The sequence below is a fragment of the Euleptes europaea genome, chromosome 13 (assembly GCF_029931775.1).
Source record: "Euleptes europaea isolate rEulEur1 chromosome 13, rEulEur1.hap1, whole genome shotgun sequence".
In the NCBI taxonomy this organism is placed as follows: Eukaryota; Metazoa; Chordata; class Lepidosauria; order Squamata; family Sphaerodactylidae; genus Euleptes; species Euleptes europaea.
In genome coordinates, this window is record NC_079324.1 from 7875941 (window position 1) to 7903784 (window position 27844).

General features: G+C 44.5%; 1 protein-coding gene across 1 annotated transcript; it reads right to left on the reverse strand.

The window, feature by feature from the left end:
• Window positions 1-647: 647 nt before the first annotated feature.
• LOC130486432 (homeobox protein CDX-1-like) lies at window positions 648-27516 on the reverse strand. The gene is made up of 3 exons (XM_056859704.1): window positions 27084-27516; window positions 4432-4577; window positions 648-902 (listed from the first exon to the last, which is right to left on the reverse strand). Exons 1-3 carry the CDS (start codon window positions 27514-27516, stop codon window positions 648-650), a joined length of 834 nt encoding a protein of 277 aa, XP_056715682.1.
• Between the last annotated feature and the right edge of the window lie 328 nt (window positions 27517-27844).

Genomic DNA, 27844 nt, shown 5'->3' on the forward strand with positions numbered 1-27844 from the left:
GAGGTGTGCAGGATACTGAAGGCTGGCTCTGAGTCCCTGGAAACCGATGTGGCCACTAACTGGGATCCCCTTGGAGGTTTCAGCAGGCGTTGCTCACAGATTTCCATACATATCATTGCAGGCTCCTGCTCTCTTTTAAAAACAAAACCTGGGATTTTCAGGAAATTGAATTCTGTGTCATATACCATGTTCTGTGTTTGATCTGAGCCTCTGCAGAATTGTAGCAGGCATATGGCCTTGACTCAGTATCTCTGGTTCATTGCATGTCCTTGTCAAAGCAAAAAGGCCCTGCCCTGTTACGTGGGCAGAATCAAAACATGCTGTAAAGGACAGATGACTGAGATTGCCAAGGGAAGTTGCCAGGGATCCCATTCTCAAAGCCACTCTGTGATGTTTCCCTCTGCCCCAAACCACACCAGCTTAGCAGACAAGAGCTTGTCGGTCCCAATGTTAACCCTTGCCATAGAACAGTGCCATAGCCAAAGAATATTCTGCAGTTCTCCAGCAGGCCTTTGCTAAGTCGTCTGTACTTTACAAAAGGCTGCTGTGATGTCCGGGTCTCTTGCAGACAACTCTGACAGCCCCTTTGTCTACTGTAGCGCTTCACGTACTTGTGGGGTTTACAGTGTTCTTTAAAGGGAGCAGTCTTACTGGGAAGCCACAACTTGCTGAATGTTCCCAGTATGCTGCAACCCGTTCATTGGCAGCGGAGGCAGAGGAGGTGGCGGTGGAAACAAAGGACCAGCCATCTCTGAATGAGTCTGTGGGTCAGGAATCGGGATGGGACTCATCGAGCCTGAGTCACTCTGGATGGAACTCAGGCTCCCACCATCAAAATTCGTCATTTTCTTCTTCATTAATTTCCGTTCTTTGGCTCTGCGGTTCTGGAACCAGATTTTTACCTGGAGAACAGGCAAAGAACAAATTGTTTCCAATGCTAGCCGCAAAATATAATCAGCATATTAGCTAAACCTTACACAACAGGAAAATTATTGGCCCATACATTCATCCTGCTACATCACTTTGCAACTGAATTTCAGATCACCTTTCTGCCACCAAGCAAAGTTCTCCCAGTGGCAAATGAAGGTGAAAGTATGAGGGGTGGATTCTTGTTTACAATAAAGCTTTTCAAAATTTGCTGCTTTTAAGTGAGGCCAGTGGTGGTACTGATGGAGACATAGAAATTTTGTCTATGACACATGTTATGACCACATTGGCAAGCAGTGCCATGGCTGCCGCCTTCAAAAGTTGAACACATGAAGCTGCCTTCCACTGAATCAGACCCTTGGTCCATCAGGTTCAGTACTGTCTACTCAGACTGGCAGTGACTCTTCAAGATCTCAGACTGAGGTTTTTCACATCATCTTATACTTGACCTTTTAAAGTGGAGATGCCGGGGATTGAACCTGGGACCTCCTGCATGCCAAGCAGATGCTCAGGCACTTAGCCCCTCCCCTCTTGTTCTCTTCATTACAGCCACAACCATTGACTTTTGAGTACATCCATATGTATTGCTTGTGGATTCTCATACCACGCTAGCAACAAATTATTCTTCTCTTCTAGCACCTGGGAATGACTGTGGACATAGCCCATCTGAACTCTGAGGGACAGTCCTAGCTTCAACATACATTGCAGTATGAATGCAAGTTTTCAGTCCAGTCATCCCAATAAAAACCTACAAAGCGACCCAATGTGAGTCCAAACCTTGTGGGTGGTGCAGTCATGTGTAAAGGATCTGGGAAGAACATGCACAATGTTGGTTAGGTTTGGCAAGTTTGGAGCAGAGGAAGGAGACTGCTGGGTATTTCACAGTGACATCTTAACACTTTCCTAGCAGTAAGCCCCACTGAAAAAGCCTAAGTAGGATTCTGAGTAGACCTGCTTCTACCTGAGTAGAAAAACCTCAGACAGCCAAGATTGTTTCTTGGCTGAATGAGGTAAGGACACACTGAGCTAGTCTCGGATTGTTCCCAAGAAAAGTCAGACCTAAACCCTCTCTGTTCTCTGAGGCCTGCCCCCTCAGAGGTGTACTGTATGTTGAAGCTTTTCATGGCATGGAGTTATATAACATCACCTGGAAAATAACACCCCATTAAGCCTCTGATAAGGGACCTTAAAGACGTCTGCCCAGCTTACAACTGAGGGCAGCCCAGAGGTTTGCATGGTTGCTGACCTCCCCATCTCTCCCCTCTCCCTATTTTCTGCTATCTGTGGGGGTTCAACCTGCTTGAATGGTTCTGCAGTGGCTACTACAATTTTATGCGAGTGTCATCTGATTTTCTAGTTGTTATGATTGGTGTATTTTAATGTTGAAGTTTTATGGTTTTATGTTATTTTAGATGTTGTTACCAGCCCTGAGCCTGGTCTGACTGGGAATGAGGGTGGGCTGTAAATAAGGGGGAGGATATTTTTTCACCCAGGCTGTTGGCAGCCCTATAAATGCAAGTTTAAAAAAAAAAACTTGCGGGTTGTTTTCCTAGCGTCTGTAGCTCCAGCTCTTCTCTTTCAGCCACACTCAATTTGCTCTCCCCCACCTTCGGTCCTGTTGGCAACTCTATGTGCACCACTGATCTCCCCCCCCCCAATAATCTTCATCATTGCAACAACCAACCCTTGCACAATCTGTGTTGTTAACACCTTTCCTTGTCTGTACTTGGAACATTTTGTGATTGGGATCTTGTTTCTTCCCTTTCTCATTGAGTCGCTGGCCCCTGGGGAGTGACTGTGGGTGAGTATGCTGGTTTGTCTTAGCGGTGGTCACTTCTGGACTGCAGTGTCCTGGGAGTCACGTCCAGCTGAGTTCCCTCATTTCCAAGTGAGCTAAATTTAGATTCAGACCCAGAATAGCCAGTTCTGCATGGGAGATGCAGGAACAGAACAGCACAGGGCCTTTGTTGTAATGAACAAAAATAGGTTGATTTCTGAGCAAGCTGAGTCTGGCTAATGGCTTAAGGCTGGTGGACAGGCTTCAAAATAAGAGGACTCCTGCATCTGCAAATGGCGCTGTTTTCAGGTGGGTTTGACTCCATTTAGACATCTGTGAATGGAGGTATACAAAGGATTGTCATTTTGTTACCAGCCCTTTATTTTGCCTGCATCAGTTTGAGTCTGCAGATATTAGCACACGGGTCCCTAACCCATTTGAGCCTGCAGGCGCATTTGGAATTCTGACACATCACGGTGGGCGCAGCGACAAAATGGCTGCAACGAAATGGCTGCCGCAGGAGGCAGAGCCAGCCACAAAATGATTGCCATAACTTAACTTCGGTCACAGAAGCCCTGCTTTCCCACTCCATGGTTTTGCTGGTTCAAACTGCCCTCTCTCCTTTGCTGCCATTAGTGTGGAAGGTAGGGTTGCCAACTTCCAGGTGGTGGGTGATCTCCCGCTATTACAACTGATCTCCAGGAGAAAATGGCAGCTTTGGCCATTAGACTCTATGGCATTGAAGTCCCTCCCCTCTCCAAATACCACCCTCCTCAACAGCTAGTAAAACTAAATGGAAAATAAAAGATCAAAAATCCAGTTTTTAACAACTTCACCAATAGTTCACTGGCAAAGCTAGAACAAGAAGGTTTTTTACTAAAATTTCCAAGGTGTGACCAGGCAGGCTTAATTCCTCAGTCAGCCACAGGCTGAACTGCGTGTGGAAATGGAATGCCCTGCGAGGCCTCCTGACCAAATCTTAAAGGCATATGTGTTCCCAGACACATGACAACACTATTCTTGTTCTGTTTGTAGTTGGCCACACTCCCCTTTCCCCCACACAAATTCCTGACAAATACGTTGCCGCATGTACCAACAGCCATAATGCATGCCATGGCAAACCTTTCAGATATGCCACTGCTGCTTTTGGCAAGCAAATTGGACAACTCCATAGTGCCCAACTGTTTTGCACATAGTCATTGCCACCCAAGCAATAGCTTGGGATAAGAATGTTGAGAAGAGTTGACTCGCTCCTGGCAATCAGCACTATGGGAGCCAGCGGGCACTGCCTCCCGAACCCCTATGGCAGGAACTCAACTTAGGAGGAGGCATCGGATGAACCATGCTTGGGGTGACAAAATACCTTGAATCACCTGTATGGGAAAAAGTGGTCAGCCACTAGCAGAAAGAATTGTCTTAATGAAATGTTCAGAAGAATAGCCACTTGTGTTAGTGTGTAAAGTGCCGTCACGTTGCAGCCAACTTATGGTGACCCCTTGGGGTTTTCAGGGCAAAAGGTATTCAGAGGTGGTTTGCCATTGCCTGCCTCTGCGTTATCGACCCTGGGCTTCCTTGGTGGCCTCCCTTCCAAGTACGGACCAGGGCCAACCTAGCTTAGCTTCTGAGATCTGATGAAATCAGGCTAGTCTGGGCTATACTGGTCAGGGCTAAAGCATTACTTTACCTATTCTGTATTGGACAGGAAATATATATAGACCATACTTTACCTGTCTCTCCGAAAGTCTTAAGTTTGCAGCCAGTTCAGACTTCCTCCTGATCGTTATGTATCTGTTGTAATGAAATTCTTTCTCCAGTTCTAATCTCTGATGATCTGTGTAAACTACACGGTACTTCTCTCTTGTTCTTGTTTTACCTGGTAAGAAAGACAAGCAGAGCTAAAAACCCACACAGGTATTTTTCACCTGAAAATCTAGTGCTTCAGTGGTCTCTCATTTCCTGTGTATGATTTGATTTGGTAGAATATTCTTTTTGCTGGAAATCATCAGAGCACTCATTCTGCCCTAGCCTTGCTTTCTCATCAGTAGCAATGCAGTAGTAGTAGTAGTAGTAGTATCATAGAATCATAGAGTTGGAAGGGACCAAGATTCTAGTCCAACCCCCTGCACAATGTAGGAAACTCACAACTACCTCCCCCACACACCCTCAGTGACCCCTACTACATGCCCACAAGATGGCCAAGATGCCCTCCCTCTCATGGTCTGACTAAGGTCATAGAATCAGCCTTGCTGACAGATGGCCATCTAACCTCTTCTTAAAAACCTCCAGGGAAGGAGAGCTGACCACCACTTGAGGAAGTCTGTTCTACTGAGGAACCGCTCTAACTGTTAGAAAATCCTTCCTAATGTCTAGACGGAAACTCTTTTGATTTAATTTCTGGTCCGACCTTCTGGAGCAATAGAAAACAACTCAGCACCATCCTCTATATCAGTGGTTCTCAACCTTTTTCCGACCGTGGTCCCCTTCCGACCTTGTTTCCTTCCTGTGGCCCCCCCTGTCCTACCGGTAGAAAGGTAGCTATTTAAATGTTGTTTGTAAATAGCCATGGAACAAAGAAGCATAAACAGCCACACAAAATGCACACATGCAGTTCTCATTGAGAAACTGAAACTTACAAAAAATACCCCACAAGAAGGAAATACAACACGCTAATAAACAACAATGTTCACATCAAGGGAGAACAAAGCCTCTACCACCATTGCACAAGATTACAGCGATACAAAAATCCACAGTTGCAAACGATGCATAGAAGTGCAATGAAGAAAGTCATGAAGAAACAGCACCCCACACACTGACACTGCTGCAGCCACGCATCTTGCCCGTGACAAACGAGATGCGGACAGCTTGGTGCACACAGCGGTGGAGTGCAGAAGTGGGAGGGAGAAGGAAGTGGAAGCTCTGTTGCCACAGAGTGCGCATGGCGATCTATCCACTGGGAAGCACGGTCATGTCTCTGTTCACTCTACTTCTATGTTTTCTATTTTCTTCACTTCTCTGTTTTCTTCTCTGTTTTCTTTTCTTGGTCACTTCTCTGTTTTCTTCACTTCTCACTTCCCTCTGTGGCCCCCTAGTCTCGTGCCATGGCCCCCCTTTTATGCAATTTTCAGCTGTGGCCCCCTTGGAATATCCAGGGGCCCCCCAGGGGGTCATATGGCCCCAGGTTGAGAACCACTGCTCTATATGACACCCCCTCACCATCTTTGTTGCCCTCCTCTGGACACGTTCCAGCTTGTCTACATCTTTCTTAAATTCCCAAAACTGAACACAATACTCTAGGTGAGGTCTAACCAGAGCAAAGTGATACCATCACTTTGCGTGATCTGGACACTATACTTCTGTTGATGCAGCCCAAGATTGCATTTGCCTTTTTAGCTACTGCATCACACTGCTGACTCATGTTCAGTGTTTGGTCTACTAAGACCCCAAGATCCTTTTCACACACACTACTGCTCAGACAAGTCTCCCCCATTCTAGAATTATGCATTTGAGTTTTCCTACCTAAATGCAGAACTTTACATTTATCTTTGTTGAAGTGCATTTTATTAGTTTTAGCCCAATTCTCCAGCCTGTCAAGATCATCCTGTATCCTGGCTCTGTCTTCTACCGTATTTGCTACCCCTCCCAATTTAGTATCATCTGTAAATTTAATAAGTTGTAGTAGTAGTAGTAGTAATGATAATGATGATGGTTTTATTTATTTATTTATTTATTTACTTCATTTATAGTCTCCCCTTCTCCCCGAGTCTCAAGGCAGACTACAAACTATTAAAAAAAACTATTCAGTCAGACTGTGTACAACATCCAATAAACAATGTGGTAGAATTAAAGAACTGGAAACAATGCCGTTAAACACATAAGCAAAAAAGAAAAACCTGCCTAAGGGGCATCTACAAAGGTAGAAGATAATGCAGTAAAAGGAAGGTGATATGTACACTGGACAGTACAATAGGCCACAAAAACACATCCCTTATCAAAGTGACCTCCTAAGCTGTTACTGTTGTTTAATTACTTACTTACTTCATTTATACCCTGTCTTTCTCCCTAATGGGGACCCAGAGCGGCTTAAAAATGCCCCCACTAAACCTCTCTGTTTTGCACATTCTATGGAATGCTAGACATGGAACAGGCTGTTCCATGAGGTGGGATGCCGGTCATGGCACTAGGACATGGTTTGGACCTAGCCAGTGGTAGTGTGTCCCATTAGAGAATAAGTGTACCTTGCTTGGAGGAATGGAATGGGAGAGCATCGCCTGGGCTTAAATTGTGCTCAGCAAAGGATGTTGAAATAGCTCTGCCGCCCTTTCTGAGGCAGACATTCCATTTTTACCCTCTTGCAGACTATCAGGGAATTCCTTGAGCTGAAAAAAGGGCTGCAATAGCCTTGTCTTTACTTCCTAGATGTAGTTTGGTTTAATCTTATAGTTTGTGAGCTTGACCTGGCCAAAGCTAGGCACTCTGAAGTCACTTGGAGTTCAACTGGAGAATGTGAAGCCCGTGTGAGATTTCTCTCATGGGCATCAACAGGACTTTATTTTCCCTTGTATTTTTAAACACCATCTTCAGTGATTTGCGAAGAATTAACAGGATTTGAGAAGAAAGATGCTGAGGGAAAACAGGGATTCCTGTGCTACCCCAGGGGTTTCTTTAGTAGTGGCTATTTGTTCAAGAGCACTGAGAAAGCTTTCTCCCTGTCTATAGCTTACACTGGATGCAGTGAAGAATTCTGCTTCTAGTATAGAGCTCTGCTTACAGATTCAGAGTTCCATCTGATTGGAGAAAGATTAAACCGGCACCCCCCATGCATGTTTGAGGTCAAGAATTGAATAAATGACTGCTACAATAACTGAAGCAGGAAAAAATTGTGTATTATTTGCTATTGCTTTGGCAAACTATAATTATAATGTTCCAAGTAAAGCACACAGACTGGAGACCTTTCTCCCCAAACCAATGATTTAGCAAAACAGAAAACCCAGGGTCCTCTTGTGATTACCAGCCTACCCACCAACGTATGGCAAATAATTACCAGGGGCTTGGTAAACCTGGTGTTTTTGCTGCGGAAATGGGTAGGGTGGAATTGTCAGGCACCTTGTAGCTGCCTTTTTTGTTTTTTGTTTGCCTTGGAGGGTCAGGAATTGTGCAGGTCTGTTAGGATTCAGGAGCTCTTATTTGTTACAGGTCCTTTCTAGGAGCATACAAAAGGACGGCTAGGTTTTATGTGCTGATAGGAGTACAACAAAAGGAGAAAATGCTCCCTTTAGTAGAAATGCATGATTCTGACTCATATATTTAAGTCTTCCTACAGGAGAACTGGGTAGTTCATGTGGCAAAATGTTGCTCACCTGGTATTTGACCCTTGTTAACCAGCTATATTAGGATACTTATTCTAGCAGTCTGAGCCTCAGTTTGTAGAGGGGGAAGGGGAGGGCTTTCCCATTGGCCATAAATTTCACAGAACATTTCTTCTGAAGGCCATAAAAGCAAAGAGAAGGCCTCTTTATTTGCTGTGAAAATCGTCGCCCTTTCCGGCAATATAACCACTAAAGAAAAGGAGAAGAAGGAAGAGACGAGGATGCATATCAAAGCCGGAAGAAGTGTTAAAAGGGGGTCTGGCGCTTGAGATGGCAGATAGGCCTCTGAACTAAAGACAATGGAACAAGGGAGGGAGGGGGATGACTGAGACCTCACAACTAGTTTACAAAGCAAAATAAATTAGCATTCAAACCGGCTCTCGTTCTCCTTGTCTTTGCTGCTGGTGAAACGCTTCTGTTTTACATCACTTCACATCTTCCTCTGAATTGGTCTACATCTGTGAGTTGCGTAGGGACACTGCTGTGTGAGATCTGCAGAAAGCCATCTCGAGCGTCTCCTGTGGAAGATGCTGATTGCCAATTCCTATTGGGGTTACGCACAGAATAGGTTCCAGAATAGGTTTGGCTAAAACAAGCTGCCCCAAGGCAGCAGGGAACAGGTTCTGATCCAAATCCAGATAAAGGGCCAAACCAGAAGGGCACTAGGAGCTGCATGGCCAGAGCTCCCTGAAGTTTAAAAAGCTCAGTTCTCAGATGTCCAGGATCATGCACCTGAGAATTTAATTTTTAAAAATCTATGGGAGATTCAGACATCTGAGTGCAGTGGTGAAAACTGGGAGGATATTCAAGTTGAGGCTTACTTGGAGTGGCAACTTAGGTTTAACCATTTAGTCTTCATTTCCACTGAAACAAAACTTAAGTGTTCCTTACTACCTTTGCACTCAATTAACCTTCCAGGTCATGGCCTTTGTCTTTTCTGTCCCTCTGTTCCCTCCCCACTATTGCTGTTTTAGATTGTTTTCCTTCATACTCTTGGAGTTTACAGCTGTTTTGCTTATATTACTTGGTACGCTGTTTGTGCTGTGTAAATCCATAAAATATGTGTTTTGTTGCTGATGACTGATTGGGGCATCCCACCCCCCCAAGAAGTCCTCCTGTATAAGCCTCTCTGAAATATACAAGCATTACACCAGAGGGGCATTATCCCAAGGACTGTGTTCTGGTGGCAAGATTACCTTGGAAGTCTTTGACCCACATGTCTGAATGAAGGAGAAGGGACAGTATTGGAGGGTATGTTTTTCTTTGGTGGCCCCTCCAAATTGAAAAGAGCTATAGCCTAGGGTTTCTTCATCCTTAAATAAGTGGCTTACTTTGTCTCCTATATTCTGTTAAGAATAACAATAATAATTTTTTTAAAAGCCAGCATGGTGTAGGGGTTAAAGTGTGACTAGGATCTGGGAGACCCAGGTTCAAATCACCACTCGTGCCATGGAAGCTCGCTGGGTGATCTTGGGCCAGTCACTCACTCTCAACCTAAACTACCTCACAGGGTTGTTGTGAGGATAAAATAGAGGAGAGGAGAATGATGTCAGTTGCTTAGGGTCCCCATGGGGGAGAAAGGTGGGATATAAATAAAATACATAAATAAAATAAATTATGTTCCTATATCTCTAATGTTCTGAACGGCTCGCTTTGACTCCTGTATCTTATTAAGAATACTAATAATTTTTTTAAAGAGTTCAGGACTATACAAAATATGTGTCTGTCACCAGTTCTTCCACCTCTGATTTTTCAGTGTTCCTAGCTTTGGTCATCTGATGATGAAAGAACAAGGTAATGTGAACTCTAGTGCAGTGTCACCATTTTAACAACACACCATTTAAATAGCACTTCAGAGTGTTTCTATCTCCATTACAACAACCCTATAAGGGTAGCCTGAGTATCATTGTCCTCATCTGGCAGGTTGGGTGCTGAGCGGGAATGGCTTCCTCAGGGGCCCTCAGGGAGCTCATAGATGAGGCAAAACCAGTTCTTGGTCTTAGTAGCCTCAGTGCTACACCACAGATAAGGAATCCAGTGGTCCCTTAAGCTAGAGATGCCCACACCTTGACATTATGGCATGTTTCTCCTTGAATCCATTGGAGAAACTAAAACTGGCTCATTTGGCTGTGACTGAATAAACTGCTCATACAGTAACAATGATAAACCTTTATCTGCCAGGATTGCCAATCAAAGCACTGAGCATTGGGGTTAGCAATTGCTTTTTTTTGTTTTGCTCATTTGCAGGGTCGCTTCCAAAATATGACCGTGACAAAGGAAATGATCCGTAGAAGCAGGGCAGGATGGGGAAAGCATCTCATGATGATCTCGTGCCGGCAGTGATGGGGATTCAGCACACTCATTCCTACTCCTCTGGAGACACAGCCTCATTTTGCTTGCAAAAGGGGCCTTGGTCGTGGTGTGTCTTTGCCACGTATGCATCGAGGACATTAAGGCTGAGCTTAATTGTACTGATTTGGATTTCTAGCCTGCCCAATCCAGAGTGGTGAAAAACCAGAATGAAAGATTACAAGAAAACTGCAAGATATATACGGCTCAGTCTTGGTCCTTCCATGTCCTCCTCCTCCAGTCACTCCTGCTTGATCAGGTGGTTATGAGAACCTTCTGACCACCACCCCCTCCATGCCATAAAACAGTTCCCTCAAACACACTCTTCCTCAGTCACCGTTCTACCCACTGCTTGTGGGAGCTGCAATGGAAGGCAGGTCCTTCCGCTCCCTGAAGTAATAGTTAGAAGAACCTTTCTTCGTGCCCCGTCAGCTCCCCACCCCCATCATTGTTTTGCCCCAGGCATTTCTTTCTAAACAGCTGCAAAATGGTTTCCTTCCATAACACATCTGAAGAAGCGAGCTCTGACTCACAAAAGCTTGTGCTGTAATAAATGCTGTAAGTCTTTGTAGGGTTGCCAGCTCTGGATTGTGAAATTCCTGGCGATTTGTGGGGGGGGGGGAGCCTGGAGAGAGCAGGGGTTGGGAAGGGGAAGGACTTCAGTAGGGTATAATGCCATAGAGGCCACCTTTCCAAAGCAGCCCATTTTCTCCAGGGGAACTGATCTCTTTTACCTGGAGTCCAGTTGTATTTCCAGGAGATCACCAGCCATCCCCGGAAACTGGCAACCCTAATAAGGTGCCATCGGAGTTCTGTTTTCCTTCATCTCCCAATGTTGCAGTGCTTGAAAAGTTCTGCTAGATGTTATTTCAAGGAAGGGGGAAGCGCTTCTCATGAGGGTGCCTCTTGGAAGGCACTGGCACTTTTGCTGGGGCACCCAAGAGCAGCACTTGGGCCCTGATCCAAACAGTCCGGCATTTGGGCTCTCTCTCTCCAGCCACCCACGTGAGGGCCCTCCACAGCAGCCATTTTCTCCAGGGAAACTGATCTCTGGAGTCTGGGGAATCAGTTGTAATTCCAGGAGATCTCCAGGCCCTACCTGGAGTTTGGCAACCCTAATTCTGGTCCTTTTCTCTAGGACACATTCATACAAATTTCTCCCTGCCCCTCCAATTCGGGATAGATGGTATGGGGAGGTGGTGGTTTTCAAATCACACTCTTGATAACCCTGTGGCTCCTTGAAATCTTATCAAGGATGCTTAGATAACGGGAAGCTTTCCTGAAAGACAGGATTCCCAGCCTTCTGGATCGTGGTATGGCCTGACCCCTGAACTTAGACTGAAATCTTCTAGGGGGTGCAGCCCTGCAGGTCAGGAGCAGAGGTGCCTGTACCCGTGCGGCTCATCATTAGGGTTGCCACCCTCCAGGTGGGGCCTGGAGATCTCCTGCTGTTACAACTGATCTCCAGATGACAGAGATCAGTTCCCCTGGAGAAAATGGCTGCTTTGGAGGGTGGACTCTAGGGCATTGTACCCTGCTGAGGTTCTTCTTCTCCCCAAACCATGCCCTCCCCAGGCTCCATTCCCAAAATCTCCAGGTATTTCCCCACCCCAAGCTGGCAACCCTGCTCAATAAAGAGCTTGCTTGTTCTGCTGTAAACAGCTTTGTGCAATGAGGAAAATCAATATAGAGATACAGTAACTAAGTGCTTAACTTTTTGATCTGCCCCAGCCCCAGGGGAGTCTTGGCTGTATTCCTGAATGAGCTCCAGCAGGCCTCTCCAGTGCGGTGCATGGATGGAACAGTTGATCCAGGATGTGGCCCCTAGAACCCTCCGCAGTACACTGGAAGGGGGGGTTGCAGATGAATTGATGTAGAAAGTATCTCTCGCAGGTAAAAAGTCTGAATGCCACCAGCACAAGAACCATCTTAACATATGGCTGCAGACCAATTCAAACAAGTGTGTGTGACTGTGTGTGTTTGTGTGTGTGTGCATAGCGCTATCAGTTGCAGCGACCCTGTAGGATTTTCAAGGCCAGGAACATTCAAAGGTAGTTTGCCATAGCCTGCCTCTGCATAGCTCTGCCTCTGCCTGTGTAGAGGCTTCTTTGGTGGTCTCCCATCCAAATACTGACCCGGGCCAACCCTGCTTAGCTTCTGAGATCCAATGAACTTGGCCTGGCCTGGGCCATCCAAGGTTAGGGCTGGTGTACATGAGTCGAATGAAAAGGGAAATCCCTTTGGTGTGCCTGCCGGCTAGGGTCCGCCATTCTCCTCTGCCACCTCCACCCCAGTGCCAATAGATAAACTCTGTGGAGAGGGGGCTCCGGGTTTTTTTGTGCCTACTCCCTTTCCAGTTGTGATTCCTCCCAGATGGAAGGGGCCATCCGGAGGGGCCACTTCGCTAGTGATTCTTAGAAAAAGGTTCAAAGCTGTTCTGTTTTCTAGAGCTTCCCAGTTTGTTTATTTATGTACTTCTTTATTTATGTATTTATACCCCTCCTTTCTCTCCAGTAGAGACCCAAAGCAGCTTACATTATTCTCTGCTTCTCCATTTTATCTTCACAACAACCCTGTGAAGTAGGTTGGGCTGAGGGTGTGTGATTGGCCCAAGGTCACCCAGCAAGCCTCCATGGCAGAGTGGGGATTTGACCCTGGGTCTCCCAGATCCTAGCCCAACATTTTAACCGCTACCCCACATTGTGATTTATTTCAATCAGACGTGGGTAATTTTTAAAAAACATTCCTAGGTTGTAATACACTTGGAGTGTTCTTTTTAATGGTTTTGTGAATGCCATTGTATATTTCTTTTGTCAGTCAACTTGACTCTTTTTGGGAGAAACGCAGGATAAAAATATTTCAGAGAAATAAATACAAGTGGCAAATGCAATTTGTAGGGTGAAAAGGCTGGGGGGTTTGGAGGGAATTTAGAGACAGCTCTTGATTCTATGAAGGTTGTCAGTAGGCATGTCTCATAGGGCCTAACTACACATGACAGACTCCTCAGATCAGGAGAGGGGGTTTAGGCCTCCCAATTTTCCCAATCTGAAACAGCCCCAGGGAGATACTCTTGCCCACTGGAAGAACCTCTGTGTATCCCATCAGTACACATTAGGGTTGCCAGCTCCAGGTTGGGAAACAGCAGGAGATTTTTGGGGTGGAGCCTGAGGAGGGCAGGGTTTGGGGCGGGGAGGGACTTCAATGCCATAAAGTCCAATTGCCAAAGCGGCCATTTTCTCCAGGGGAACTGATCTCTATCGGCTGGAGATCAGTTGTAATAGCAGGAAATCTCCAGCTAGTACCTAGAAGTTGGCAACCCTAGTACACATGGAGCCCCCCAATGGAGAACTGGCACCCACCTGGCCATTTCAGGTAGGGAAAATGGTGCAGTGGGGAGGCACAGACACCCCCTTCCCATGCACCATGGCCCCAATCCAAATTAGGCTTTTGTGCACCTGGGAATTGAGTTCCCAGCAAAGAACTGGCAAAGGAAGCCTGGTTGAAAGTACTTGTGGGGAACTGGAGGCCTTTGTAGGCCCTTAGGCAGAGGGACTATGAGCAGTTATCCTGTTACTATAAAGTTTGAATGAAAAAATGAAACAGGAGTCAGGTGGCACCTTAAGGATTAACAAATTTATTGTAGCAGATGCCTTTCTGTGCTAAACCTCGCTCCATAAAAGTATGAAGTAAAGCTTCAGTCGGCACTGCCCATAGGGTTGCCATTACCAGGTTGGGAAATTCCGGGAGCTTTTAGGGGTGGAGCCTGAGGAGGGCAGGATTTTGGGAGGGTCGGTAGCTCAGTGGGTTATAATGCCCCACCTGGAGGCTGGCAACACTGGGAGGTGGGGGAATTGAACAGTGAGGTTAAAAGGCTGTGAAATGCAAGAAGCAGGGCCAGTGACATCTGTTTGCAAACCTCCTGCATTTCATGGCCTTTTAACCCTACAGTTATCAGTTTTTCTTCTCTCTCCCTCCCTCGCTCTATGAACGGCAGGTTCACTTCATGCATCTGACAGAGGTCGTTTATGCATGGGTACTTTCGCTCATGTTTGTCCCCAGGTTGTCTCAGTTGTTCCCTGGAGTTATGCATGAGTATTCCATCCATTGGAGATGACCTCGCTGCCAGCCCTCACAAATCCCAGGACTTCCCGTTCTTCTTTTAATAGAGTTGCCAAGTCCCTCTTTGCCACCAGTGGGAGGTTTTTGGGGCAGAGCCTGAGGAGGGCGGGGTTTCAGGAGGGGAGGGACTTAGAGTCCAATTGCCAAAGCGGTCATTTTCTCCAGGTGAACTGATCTCTATTGGCTGAAGATCAGTTGTATTAGAATAAAAATCTGAAACTTGCTAAACAAAAGTATTTTGAATATGCAAATAAACCAGGAAAATTTTTAGCAACACAACTGAAGGACTCATTTCAAAAGAAGATTATAACAAAAATCCAAACTGCTAAAGGACCAGTTTATTCAACTTCAGAAATTCAGAAAGAATTTGTTTCATTTTACTCTAAGTTATATCAGAAAGAAAATACTCCAAAACAGAAAATAGACAAATTTCTAAACTCAATACAGATGAAAGCTTTGTCAATGACCCAGAGAGAATGTATTGAAGCTCCAGTAACAAGGGAAGAAATACAAGAAGCAATACTGAGACAAAAAATGGATAAAACACCTGGACCAGATGGAATTACTGCACTATTTTATAGAACTTTTAGTGACAATTTAGTTGGATTTTTTGGTTCACTTTACAATGCAATTTTGGACGAGGGAACATCCCCGGAGACTTGGTCACACGCATTTATATCACTGATACCCAAAGAAGGAAGAGATCCAGAAAGAACATCTAATTACAGACCTATATCGCTCTTAAATGTGGATTACAAAATTTTTGCTTCGGTTTTGGCATGTAGGATAAAGCAATTTATTAAGGATCTTATACATGAGGACCAAGCAGGTTTTATACCAGGAAGGCAAATAAAAGACAATGTAAGAATTTTACTAGATTCACTGGAATATTATGACCATAATATTCAACAAACTGCGGCTTTTGTATTTTTGGATGCAGAAAAAGCCTTTGATATGGTCTCTTGGAACTTTTTGAAACGGATTTTGGATAAATTGAATTTTGGAGATCGTTTTCAGAAAGGTATATCGGCTATTTATACCTCCCAACAAGCTAAAATTTTGGTTAATGAATCAATGTCAGATAACTGCCAAATCACGAAAGGGACTAGACAGGGATGTCCCTTGTCTCCACTTTTATTTTTGTTGGTGTTGGAACCGCTATGTGTGAAACTAAGAAGTATGGAGGACATCCGCGGGCTAAGAATTAAAAAACATGAATTTAAGTTGAGAGCATTCGCGGATGACCTACTGCTAATTTTGGAAAACCCAACACAGTCAATGAATATACTTCAGGAGACTTTGGATGATTTTGGAAAAGTATCAGGCTTTAAAGTAAATCAAGAAAAAACAAAGATAATATTTAAAAATTTATCGGAAATACAACAACAGGAATTTATATCATATACTGGCTGGGAGAAAGCTAACAAAGTTAAATACCTGGGAATTTGGATCACTGCAAAGAATAAAGATCTGTTAACCAACAATTACCTCAAGTTATGGGGTAAGATTAAAACTGATATGATTATATGGTCAAACAAAAAATTGTCATTAATGGGACGTATCTCAACGATCCAAATGAATGTCTTACCGAGGATGCTCTTCTTATTCCAAAATTTACCAATAATATCACAAACAAAATATTTTGAAACTTGGAGGAAAGACATTTCAAACTTCATCTGGCAAGGAAAAAAACCAAGGACTGCTTATAAATACTTGGTGGATCTAAAAACTAGAGGAGGTTTAGCACTGCCTAACTTTCAACTCTATGCTGAAGCGGTAGCTTTAGTATGGCTAAAAGACTGGATGAATTTGTCAAATGTACGTTTGCTAGACTTGGAAGGTTATAATAACTTAAGTGGATGGCATGGTTATTTGTGGTATGATAAAATTAAACTACAAGCAACATTCCGTAATCATATAATCAGGTCCTCTCTACTTCGTATTTGGATGAGATATAAACACATTTTGGAACCAGAAACACCGATGTGGATATCGCCCCAAGAAATGCTAACTTTGCGCCCACTTAGACCAGACAAATTTATTACTTATCAAGATCTAACTAATTGGGAAGGAAAGAAATGCTCACTAAAAGACTTTCAACTGCTTAAGGATGATTTACAATGGCTTCAATATTACCAAATCAAATCAGTTTTTGTACAAGATGCAAAAAAAGGTTTCTCTAAAGAAAAATCTCCTTTTCAAAGGATTCTACTAGACAATAATACAAAGCTGATTTCTAAAATGTATAATCTCCTTTTAACAATATACTGTGAGCAGGACACGATTAAACCAACTATGATCGATTGGGCTCAAAATGTGGGACATGATATTGTTTTAAATAAATGGGAAAGATTATGGTCTAAAGATTTAAAAGGAATAAAAGCACAGTCAGTGCGAGAAAACATCTATAAAATGATGTATAGATGGTATCTAACACCCAAGAAAATTGCAAAGATTTATAAAACGATGTCCCCTATTTGTTGGAAATGTAACAAAGAAATTGGTTCCTTTTATCACATGTGGTGGACCTGTGACAAAGCCAAAGACTTCTGGGACATGATTTATAATGAACTGAGACTAATACTACAAAAGAATATATCCAAAACACCAGAAATGATGTTATTGAGTATGATTCCAGACGACTTAGCAACACAAAGAACCTTTTTGATATATGCCACAACAGCTGCGAGACTGCTTTATGCAGCGAAATGGAAAGGGCTAGAAACTCCAGAGAAAAAAGACTGGATTGTTAAAATGTTTGAAGTGGCAGAAATGGCAAAACTCACAGCTATTCTAAATGAAGAAAATGACGTTCGGTTTTTGGGGGAATGGGGGGCGTGGATGCATTATTGTGAATATGAGTTAAAATTGGGAAGAATGGAAGAATATTTTCTAATCTGATCCAGAGGATTATTTTTGATTTTTTTTTTTATATATTGAATAAGCATAATTATATTTACTAACAGATTATGGTTTTTTATATATGGTATTGATATTTTATCAAGATTAGATTACCTATGACGGGAGGAACTTTTTATTAAGAGGCAGATAGAGGTGATGGGGAAGTCAAAAAATTTTCCATTTCTTTTTTTCTTTTTTCTTTTCTCTTTTTTATTATATGATATGGAATTATAACAACTTTAGGTTAGAATTGAAATTCGATATTGTTATAGACGTTGTTTAATGCAATGGAAAATTTCTATTATAAAACCCAATAAAATTTATATAAAAAAAAAAAAAAGATCAGTTGTATTAGCTGGAGATCTCCAGCTAGTACCTGGAGGTTGGCGACCCTATCTGTTAACCTGATTCTTCCCTCTCCCCTGAGTTCAGCCCGGGTGAGATCACTGTGCATAAGGCAAAACGCGGGACACACCGGCTTGGTTTCTCTCACAGCCAATTACAAAGCAGCATGTAAAGAGGCAGGGATTAAAATGCTTCTTGCTTTCTTGGAGCTCTTTCTGAGCAAAGAAAAGCTTTTTAAAACCGAGGCTTCGATTCCCCCCCCCCTTTCAGATTGCTCCGTTTTTTGTTTTTTGTTCTTAAAATGCTTTTTTATGCAGCAATTGGGTTTGGGGGGGATTTTCTCTCACAGTAAGCTCTACAAAGTGAGCCAATTACAAAGCAGCATTTCGAAGGGTGGGAACTCAAATGCTTCTTGATTTGAGCTTGGAGACTGCTGGTGCATAGATTCCCAACAGGAAAGTGTGGGTCCAGCAAGCAATGAACCTCAGGTAAAACTCCCATGTGTAAACAACCAGAGTGAGCTTTAGCCCACCAAAGCTTCTGCTACAGTGGCAGTGTAATCCTATGCAGAGTTACTCCAGTCTAAACTCTATATTCCAATAGGGGTGTGTGTGTGTGTGTATGTGTGTAAAGTGCCGTCAAGTCGCAGCTGACTAGATCTGATTAATTCTGCCCAAGATTGCACCATCTATGTATGAGTTCCGAAGGTGTTACCAGACTACATTTTGGTTTTGTGGCAAAAGGCTCACACAGCGACCCCCCTGGAATAAATCTTGTGCTTCAGTTTGCTATCTTCCAATTTTCACTATCATTATTAGAGGGGGAAAACAGAAAGGAAAGGTGTATTGTGTTCAATAAGAGGGCTTGCTTCCATACTGAGAAATTTATAATATATATTTTGCAATGTATCACAAACCCAGTTCCAACATTTGATCACATTCCAGTGTTCTCAAGACACAGAAACAATGACAGGGCCATGCAAATTACAGGGTGGGGGCTATGCAGATATCAGATGGCTTGATTAGATCCCACTATGTATATGTAAAATGCCATCAAGTCGCAGCAACCCCATAGAGATTTCAAGGCAAGTGATTAAGCAGAGTTTGTTTGCCATTGCCTTACCATGCAGAGCTGTCCTTGGTGGTCTCCCATCCAAGTACTGACTCATCTAAATGCACTCTTTAACTTCTCCTGGGTAAGTGAATGCCTGCCATTCGCTGTGACTGGGGAAAAATAAAGCACTTGGGGATAGGGTTGCCAACCTCTAGGTACTAACTGGAGATCTCCTGCTATTGCAACTGATCTCCAGCCGTCAGAGATCAGTTCACCTGGAGAAAATGGCCATTTTGGCAATTGGAGTCTATGACATTTAAGTCCCTCCCCTCCCCAAACCCTGCCCCAGAAATATCCAGGTATTTCCCAACCCAGAGCTGGCAACCCTTCTTGGGGACCATGATGCAATGTGAATTAACCTGATTTCTGCTGTCGACATTCAGTAGTCCAGCCCATTTGGACAGAGTTCCCACCTGAGATGTGCCATATCTTTTTGTAATATGCAAGTTCCCACCCCCCTTTTATCCCCCTTGCCATAGTGATGGGCTTAAGCCACCAAAAGCCCGCTGCAAACAAAGTATCCAATTCCACTTGGTTTATGAACGAGAAGTCCAGCATAGCATGCCTTCACCTCCCATTTCATTTCTTGTCTTGACTGATGCAGCTTCTCAGATGAGAGCACCCAGCTGTTATCCAGTTGTCACTTCCACAAAGGGATATGGTGTCTCTTTCATTATGCACACATGAAACAGGAAGCCCTGATTAGCAGGTGGTTTCTGTGATGAGTAACTTAAGGGTTGCCTGCCAGGGTCACACCTAGAGCACACCTGGCTCTAACACAGAATGGCCTGTGGGCAGCGGACATCTCTTATAGCTCACAGGCATAGAAGCTTCATTCCCAATACTTGAAATTCCACACTCAGTACTTGGGATTCGGCACATGGAGCTTCTGTGCAATTACAGTAGCTGAGGGCTGGTAGACATTTTGCAAAAGATGTGTGCATACAGGACACAAGCATATGTATATGTATAGAAAGCCCCAAAGAAAACATACTGGGGATACTGATTCAAATAGAGATAACAAGGGGTGAAATTCTATGTCAATTACCAAATTAAACATTAAGAAGTCATTGGATTTGGCTGGTCTACACTTGAGAGTTCTTAAAGAACCCAATGGCATGAGGTTACATCCATGGAAAACCCGGAAGTGATGTCATGCCTCTCTAGGAATCACAAGAAAATCCATACAGTTTTCAGGGATTCCTACAGCAGACTGACGTCACTTCCAAGTTTAACCCAGAAGTGACATCATGCTTTTTCTGATGGCATTTCCCCCCCATTATTTTTCTCCTGCTCACCACAGAAACATCTGTGGGAAACAGGAGCGGGGGATGCTCACCCCCAGCAGGAAAATGTCATACATAAAAAATTAGTATACAGAGAGCCAGTATGGTGTATGGGTTAGAGATTTGGACTGGGATCTGGGAGAGCAAGATTTGAATCCGTACTCAACCTGCCTGTTTGATTGCATCTCCTTCCCTGGTTTCTGCTGCATGTTTTTGTGGTTGTTTTTGCCGTCAAGTCACAAGTCACCCAGTGAACTTCCATGGCAGGAGTGGGGATTTGAACCTGGGTCTCCAGCTCTCTTAACCATTACAGGACACTGGCTCTCTTTCTCCCTGAGACCCAAGGCGATTGACAAAATATGAAAAATGGTTCAAGAAGAGAACAAAGGAAGAACTCCTATTTAGCTAGGACTAGATTACAGACCTGGGAAAACTATGCAAAGGAAAAACTGTCTAAGGTATGTCATAACACAATGAAGAAATGGGGTTACAAAAGTAGAGGACATTCCAGTAAACAAGGGAAGGTGATACATACAAAAAGATTTGCAATAGGCTGCAAATGCAGCAGGTGTGGCAAATGATTTTTAAAAAATACAGGAGAACCCAAACGGGTTTGAAATGGCACCCCAGAGGAAGTAAGGGCACCAGCCTGCCCCCCTCACAAGCTGTTTTCTTGTGTGTGGGGTCGAGTTGCTCTTCTGGGAATATTCTGTACACATGGAGCAGCAAAAACAGAGAAATCTCCCCCCCCACACACACACACACTGTTTCTGCATGGATAACTGGCGGTGGGGGGGGGAGGAGTCCTTTCTCCCCCCCACACACAAACCAAGGCAATGTTCAGAGCCTGTCTGGGTTCTCCTTTATTTTTAAAAACCCATTCTCCCCAGCTTCTGTATAGAGTTGCCAACCCCCAGGTGGGACCTGGAGATCTGGAATTACATCAGATCTCCAGATGACCAAGATTGGGTCCCCTGGATAAAGTGGCTGGTTTGGAGGGTTGGACTCCATGGCATTATACCCTGCTGATATCCCTTCCCTCCCCAACCCCCCCCTCCCCAGGCTTCCACCCCTAGAATTCCAGGAATTTCCCAGCCTGGAGTTGGCAACCCTAGTGTGGCTGCAGGCAACCCGAGTTGGGTCTGGGGAAGCTGGACCCAGCTCTTAAAAATCTGGTCTGCTTTGGCCCTGAGAGTGAAGCGTTCTAAGAAGGCGGAGCAAAGCAATATTGATTAAAAGACCCCAGTCTCCTTCGAGCATCATCTCCTTCTCAAATGAATAATGTTTATTAAAAAGCATGCCCACTCTCAAGATGGAACTCTTAACACTGTTTGTGGTAATCCAGCTATGCTTCAGGAAATAATCCTATTGCAGTGTAGCAGTTCTCAAACTTTAGCAGTCTAAAAGCCCCACATTTAATTTAAAAATATTCAGCTGACGCCCAAATCCTTCCCTCCTCCCTCACTGGCACAAGCCACACACAAGGTACAATGGATTTATGGATCCCCTGGGCTATACTTGCAGACTTCCTGTGGCCCCCAAATCCCCATTAGAGAGACAACTTTCAAGCGAATACACACGTGTATACAATGGAGCTGCCTTCTACTGAATCAGATCCTTGGTCTATCAAGGTTAGGACTGTCTACTCAGACTGGCAGCAGCTCTCCAGGATTTCAGGCAGAGGTCTTTCACATCACCTACTGCCTGGTCCGGCATTTCACTTTTAGATGGAGATGCTGAACCTGCAACCTTCTGCATGCCAAGCAGAGGCGCTTCCACGGAGCTATGAACCATCCCAGTTCAAAGCACGTCACAAACATTTGTCTACTTTAATCCTTACAACAAGCCTGCAAGGTAGGTCATTACTATGTGTGTGTGCCATCAAGTCACATCTGACTTATGGCAACCCCGTAGGGTTTTTAAGGCAAGAGACATTCAGAGGTGGTTTGCCATTGCCTGCCTCTGCATGAGCTGAGAGAGTTTGGAGAGACCTGTGACTGGCCCAAGGTCACCCAGCAGGCTTCATGTGGAGGAGTGGGGAATCGAACCCGGTTCTCCAGACTAGAGTCAGCACTACTGCCATCATATTGTAGGTGAAGGGTGAGAGGGAGAGTCTTCTCCTAAGGCTCCCTGTTGAGTTCATGGCAGAGGCAAGATTCAGTTCAGTCTGTATTACATCAGCTCTCTGCACAAGTAAAGGATGTCCACTAGTCAGAACAGAGCTTTAAATCAGCGGTAGAATAAATGTTTTGCATGTAGAAGGCCCACAGTTAAAATAATGGCAAGTGGGGCACTGAGAAGGACCTTTCTAGGACTGAGATCCTGAAGAGTGGCTGAAATCAGGGTCAACAACACTAAGCTAGGCAATGCAGTTGCATCGTTTAGTCAAATGCGACTTGGTATGTGAATGAACTTCTCAAGGAGCCCTTGATCAACTTCAAGGAAACCCAGGATTCCCCTTCGCCAACTCTGAGTTGGAAAATTCCTGGAGATTTTGGGGGTGGAGCCTGGGGAGGGCATGGTTTGGAGAGGGGAAGGATCTCAGCAGGGTCCACCTTCCAAAGCTGCCATTTCCTCCTGATCTCGGTAGTCAACGAATCAGAGAATTGGAAGGGACCACCAGGGTCATCTAGTCCAACCCCCTGCACAATGCAGGAAATTGACAACAACCTCCCCCCCACACCCCCAGTGACCCCTACTCCATGCCCAGAAGATGGCCAAGATGCCCTCCCTCTCATCATCTGCCTAAGGTCATAGGATCAGTCTCGAGATCAGTTGTAATTCCAGGAGATCTCCAGGCCCCACCTGGAAGCTGGCAGCCCCACAGTAGGACATCCAAATTTGAAAACCACCAGCCAAAAAAAATCTCATCTCATGATGGAAAAGAGGGCACAGCTGTTGCTAAATAAACTGCAAGCAGAAGTCGATGCACACCAGGCACTGACCGTCGGCTGCTTGGCTCCTTTGGGTAATTGTCGACTTCGAGGTGTCGAGAGATTGGTGACATCACATTCTTTTTGCTATATTGGAAGATGAATTATATACATCGACATTGCAGGCACACTTGGAACACTGTAGTACAGTTGTGCCCCCCATCTTAAAAATAATACGGAGTTGGAGAAGTTAATTCATTTTCGAATCATCAAAATACTTCCCTGTGCAGACAGACTGAAGATACTGGCAATGTGTGTGTGTGTGTGTGGGGGGGGTGTTAGTTTAAACATGAACAATGTTTCTGGGAGGACATGGTAGAGGTCTATTAAATTACAAATGGTAGAGAAAGAAAGTGAAAAGAGAGATATAGCCTCCCCCTCCCCCCCTGTTGCTACTAGAACTAATTTGATAAAACAGAGCACTAGATTTGGGACTGACAAAAGGAAGTAATGCTTCAACCAGGGACTGGATTGAATCAAAGCTCAGAAAACGTTCTCCATTGTTATTCAGATACTTTCTTAATAGAAGTTGGTGCTAATGTGTCCCTGTAGCCATAAAACCATACCGCTCTAAAACAAAAGGGTATTTATACAACCTCAGGGTTTTTTCTTTAATTAGTTTCCTTAACGTTTCATTTATTTGTTTTAGCAAATGATATGCAGCAGGTTGCTTAACTTGCTTGCTCTGGTATGATTTAATGGTGACACCCCCACAGAGGGTCTCATACAGCCTGCAGCCGTGAAAGGTTTTTGTAGAGAGGGGCCGGCTGGGATCGACACTAGAAAGCGGACCGGGATCACAAAGAAGTACACGACCTTCCCCAGCAGGCTAGGAGGCTTTACCGGGCAGATTAGGGCTCTCCAATATTTGCATCCATTGACCAATATTTTAAATTAGAGTCTTGATCAGGTAGTTCTTAGGTATAACAAAGCCCACAGAGATGGACCCAAATTCATCATTGGGTCATATGTTTAGTTTTAAGAGACGATGCCTCTGTTGCCACAAAGAGCAACAATAGACTCTGTCTGGTTATCTTTTAAAAAGATTGGACACATGCATGGAAGATAGGCCTATCTCTGGGTTTGAGGTGTCGAAGACAAATGTACCTCTGATTGCTGTGAGAGAGGACAAACAGAAGAAGAAGAGTTGGTTTTTATATCCCATTTTCCTCTACCTTTAAGGAGTCTCAAAGCGGTTTACAATCACCTTCCTTTCCTCTCCCCACGACAGACACCTTGTGAGGTTGGTGGGGCTGAGAGAGTTCGGAGAGAAGTGTGACTAGCCCAAGGTCACCCAGCAGGCCTCATGTGGAGGAGCGGGGAAACCAACCCAGCTCATCAGATTAGTCTGCCACTCATGTGGAAGAGTGGGGAATCAAACCCAGTATTCCAGATTACAGTCTACCACTCTTAACCACCACACCAAGGCATCTGGAAGGCCACGGTGGGAGACAGGGTAGAGCCAGCTGGGCCACTTGTCCACTGAACTTCCACAGTGCCATCCTAAGCAGAGTTATACCTTTCTAAGTTTCCCAGGAAGGTCACACCAGGATCAGTCAGTATTACTACTAGCAGATAGAGATAAATGTATTACTTTCCAAATGGCCAGGTCTGTTGCCACCGTCATAACGGTAAAGAACGATGAGGCATGCTGAGGTGAGCACGCCTGACCTGCACACCAGCTGCGCCACTCTGGGTCATGAGCCATGTGGAGTGTCAGGTGGCTTTTTTCCGAGATATTTTAAACGATCGTTATGTATTTTAACTTTCCTATGAAAATGTCTGGACATTTCTTGCTTTTATTTTGATGGGAATTGTTGTTGCTGTGGTTGATTTGGTGATGTGATACAGGCAGGCTGACTGACTGACCATTCTCAGTCCATTGTAGTCCATGAGTTTAGAAGAGTGTAACTCTGCTTTAGGATGATGAGGCTCCTCTTCAAAAAGGTCGAGAGATTTCCCTTTGGCTTTAGCTGAGGTTGTCTAGTAAAGCCCCACAATTAGGCCTTGATTTTTTGCTGAGAGGCAGGAAATGTTTTAGAAGAAGGAGGAGGAGGAAGAGGAGGAGGGTTGGTTTTTATATGCCGATTTTCTCTACTTTTTAAAAAGTCTCAAACTGGCTTACAATCACTTTCCTCTCCACACAACAGACACCTTATGAGGTAGGTGAGGCCGAGAGCTCTGACACTATCCCAAGGTCACCCAGCTGGCTTCATGTGGAGGAGTGGGGAAACCATCCCACTTCACCAGATTAGAGCCCGCCGCTCATATGGAGGAGTGGGGAATCAAACCCAGTTCCCCAGATTAGAGTCCACCTCTCTCAACCACTGCATCATGCTGGACCTCACCCGTCTAGCTATGCTCTCCAACATTTCACAGAGGACTTGCATACCAGGGCTTACAACAACAAATCCAGGTGGGATATCTTAATGACCAATGTGTTATTATGGTATACATTGTGGGTATGGCGCGGGTCAATTTTTTTAGATGCATCTGGAAAAGATGCATCTCTAATGAGTATGCCAAAATAAATCTGTTACACTCTAATCCTCTACTTGGAAGCAAATCCTACTGTGTTCAGTGGGCCCACCTCTCAGGTAAGTAGCCTTAGTGAGATTGTTTAGGATTGCACTGTAAATTACCAAAGAAAGGTAAACTGAGTTATACCATTCTAAACCTATGGACTTCAGTGGAACTCTATTTAGGATTGCATTGTAATTTGAGCCACCAATTATTGCCCTGGTTTCTGCATACCCAAGTATCATAAAAGGCTTTATTGCTAATTAACTGTAGCATCACTGTCTGGATTTTAAATGCACTAATCAGGTTTTTAAGTTACATTGTTATTTTAATGAGTTTTGGATAAGATGCAATTAGGTAAAAATTAAATGCTGGATTTTTCATGTTGGACTAGCACCACTATTGCTCAAAATGATTCCAGGCATGCTGGATTGTGTAAACTCACTTTGCCACCATGACATAATTTATTCTACAGCAGTCTAATCAGGTTGCTTGGCACCCTGAAGATGATAGACCTTTTGAATCATAGAGTTGGAAGGGGCCGTATAGGCCATCTAGTCCAACCCCCTGCTCAATGCGGGGCCACATTGCCCTTTATAAGCAGAGTTTTGTATTCACTTTGGTTTCTGCTTGTGGTGTCATCTCTGTTCTGGTCTACCTTCGACCACAATATTTCTGTTTGGGAAGTACATCGTAACTCTCTCTCACTTGCTCACTTTCTCACACTAGGGTGTGTGTGTGTGTTTTACCAGCTTTCTATTCAAATGCCAGAGAGAGACCTATCAGGAGATCAGACTGGTTGTTTAACTGGTCCTCTCTGTGTGTTAGATTCCTGCATTCTCTGGAGGGTCTAGCATTTTAAAGAGAAGGAGTCCCTTTCATCCACTGTTTGCATTTGAAGTGTTAATTTTTGCATGAAACCCTGTAATTCAACATAGGATCAAGGTCTGGTCTGGTGCTGCGGACCTCCCTCTCCTCCCTCTGAAGATATGAAGCATCTAGGGAGTCTTGCAAAGTTCCCCCTTGAAGTCGGCTTCATTTCTTTGGCCACATTTACTAGTCAAAAAAGTGAAAAGTTCAGCTCTTCAAACAGTAGAGTATTAATCTGCATTATTAACAAAATATGCTTCAATTGCTTTTCTTACTCTGGTATTACATAAAAAGTATTTTTTGACATTCTCCCCCACCCTTAAAAGCTCATGTTATAATTATCCATGATGTGGTCATTTTTAATTTGTTCCGGTTTTGATACCAGAAGGCAATTAATCAAATCATTCCTCAAAGGCATTGTCAGCAGAGGATTCTTATGGGGGAAACACTTCCCTTGTGGCACAGTTAATTCCATTCTCTCCTGCTCTTGTGGGATGGGGGTGGAATTTAGGGGGAAATTCTGGCAGAGAATAATGCTAGAGGTTTCTTTAGTATAAAGTCGTCTTCACCAACATACCTGTGGAAGTGGACTGGACCGTTTTCCTCATCCATTCATAAGAGCTGTGTCTTGGACTGTGGGGAGAGATCTGCTCTGTGTTAATTGTATCTATGGGAGGCAAGGCCCCCGATCCAGCAGGGTTCAGGGAGCTGTAATTGCCAGAGGTGTAGGAGATCTGCCCAGGAGAGGATCCGCTCAGGTGCGTGGTTGTTGCCGTGCTGGAAGGTCCTGCCCCGTAAGAGTTCCACTCTTCCCTTTGCGTGCCGTAGTGAGGTCCCCAAGTCCCTGCAGGCTGTCCACGGTTGTCCATACTTTGCACCTGGTGGTATCCCATGTAATCGCTATAAGATGTGGTGGAGGCAAAGTTCTGTGCTGGCAGGCTGTGATTGTTGCACCGTAGAGACCCTGGATACATGCTGGCTTCTTTTTCCAGAAGGTAACTCACATACATGATGCTCATCCCCTGGCTTTGTCCTGCCCAGGCATCCTGCTTGGCTCCTTTGATCTGGTGCCCCCTCCTCTTTCTCTCACTCTCTCTTTCAAGCCCCAACTGGCCCTGCCAGTGACTCAGGCTAGTCTGGAGGTCTCTCTGCTACACATGAGTCACCACTGTGCTCCCAGGTGCTGGGACTCCCAGTATGCGAAGGTGGGGCCTGATGCCACTGATAACTGTTGGCTGCTCCCCAAGGACATTTGCATCCCAATGAAGGGCTGGCCATCCCTTCTTGCTGCCCGTTTTGGTCTTTCCTTCTTCCTAGGCCCTCCTTTTCTGGCCTGGC

Coding starts and splice junctions, on each gene's coding strand:
- LOC130486432 (XM_056859704.1), bottom strand. CDS start 27,516: ATGTATGTGAGTTACCTTCTGGAAAAAGAAGCCAGCATGTATCCAGGG. Junction 4,578..27,083: donor GGTCCAGTCCACTTCCACAG/GTATGTTGGTGA, acceptor CTTTCTTACCAG/GTAAAACAAGAACAAGAGAG. Junction 903..4,431: donor TAAGACTTTCGGAGAGACAG/GTAAAGTATGGT, acceptor CCTGTTCTCCAG/GTAAAAATCTGGTTCCAGAA.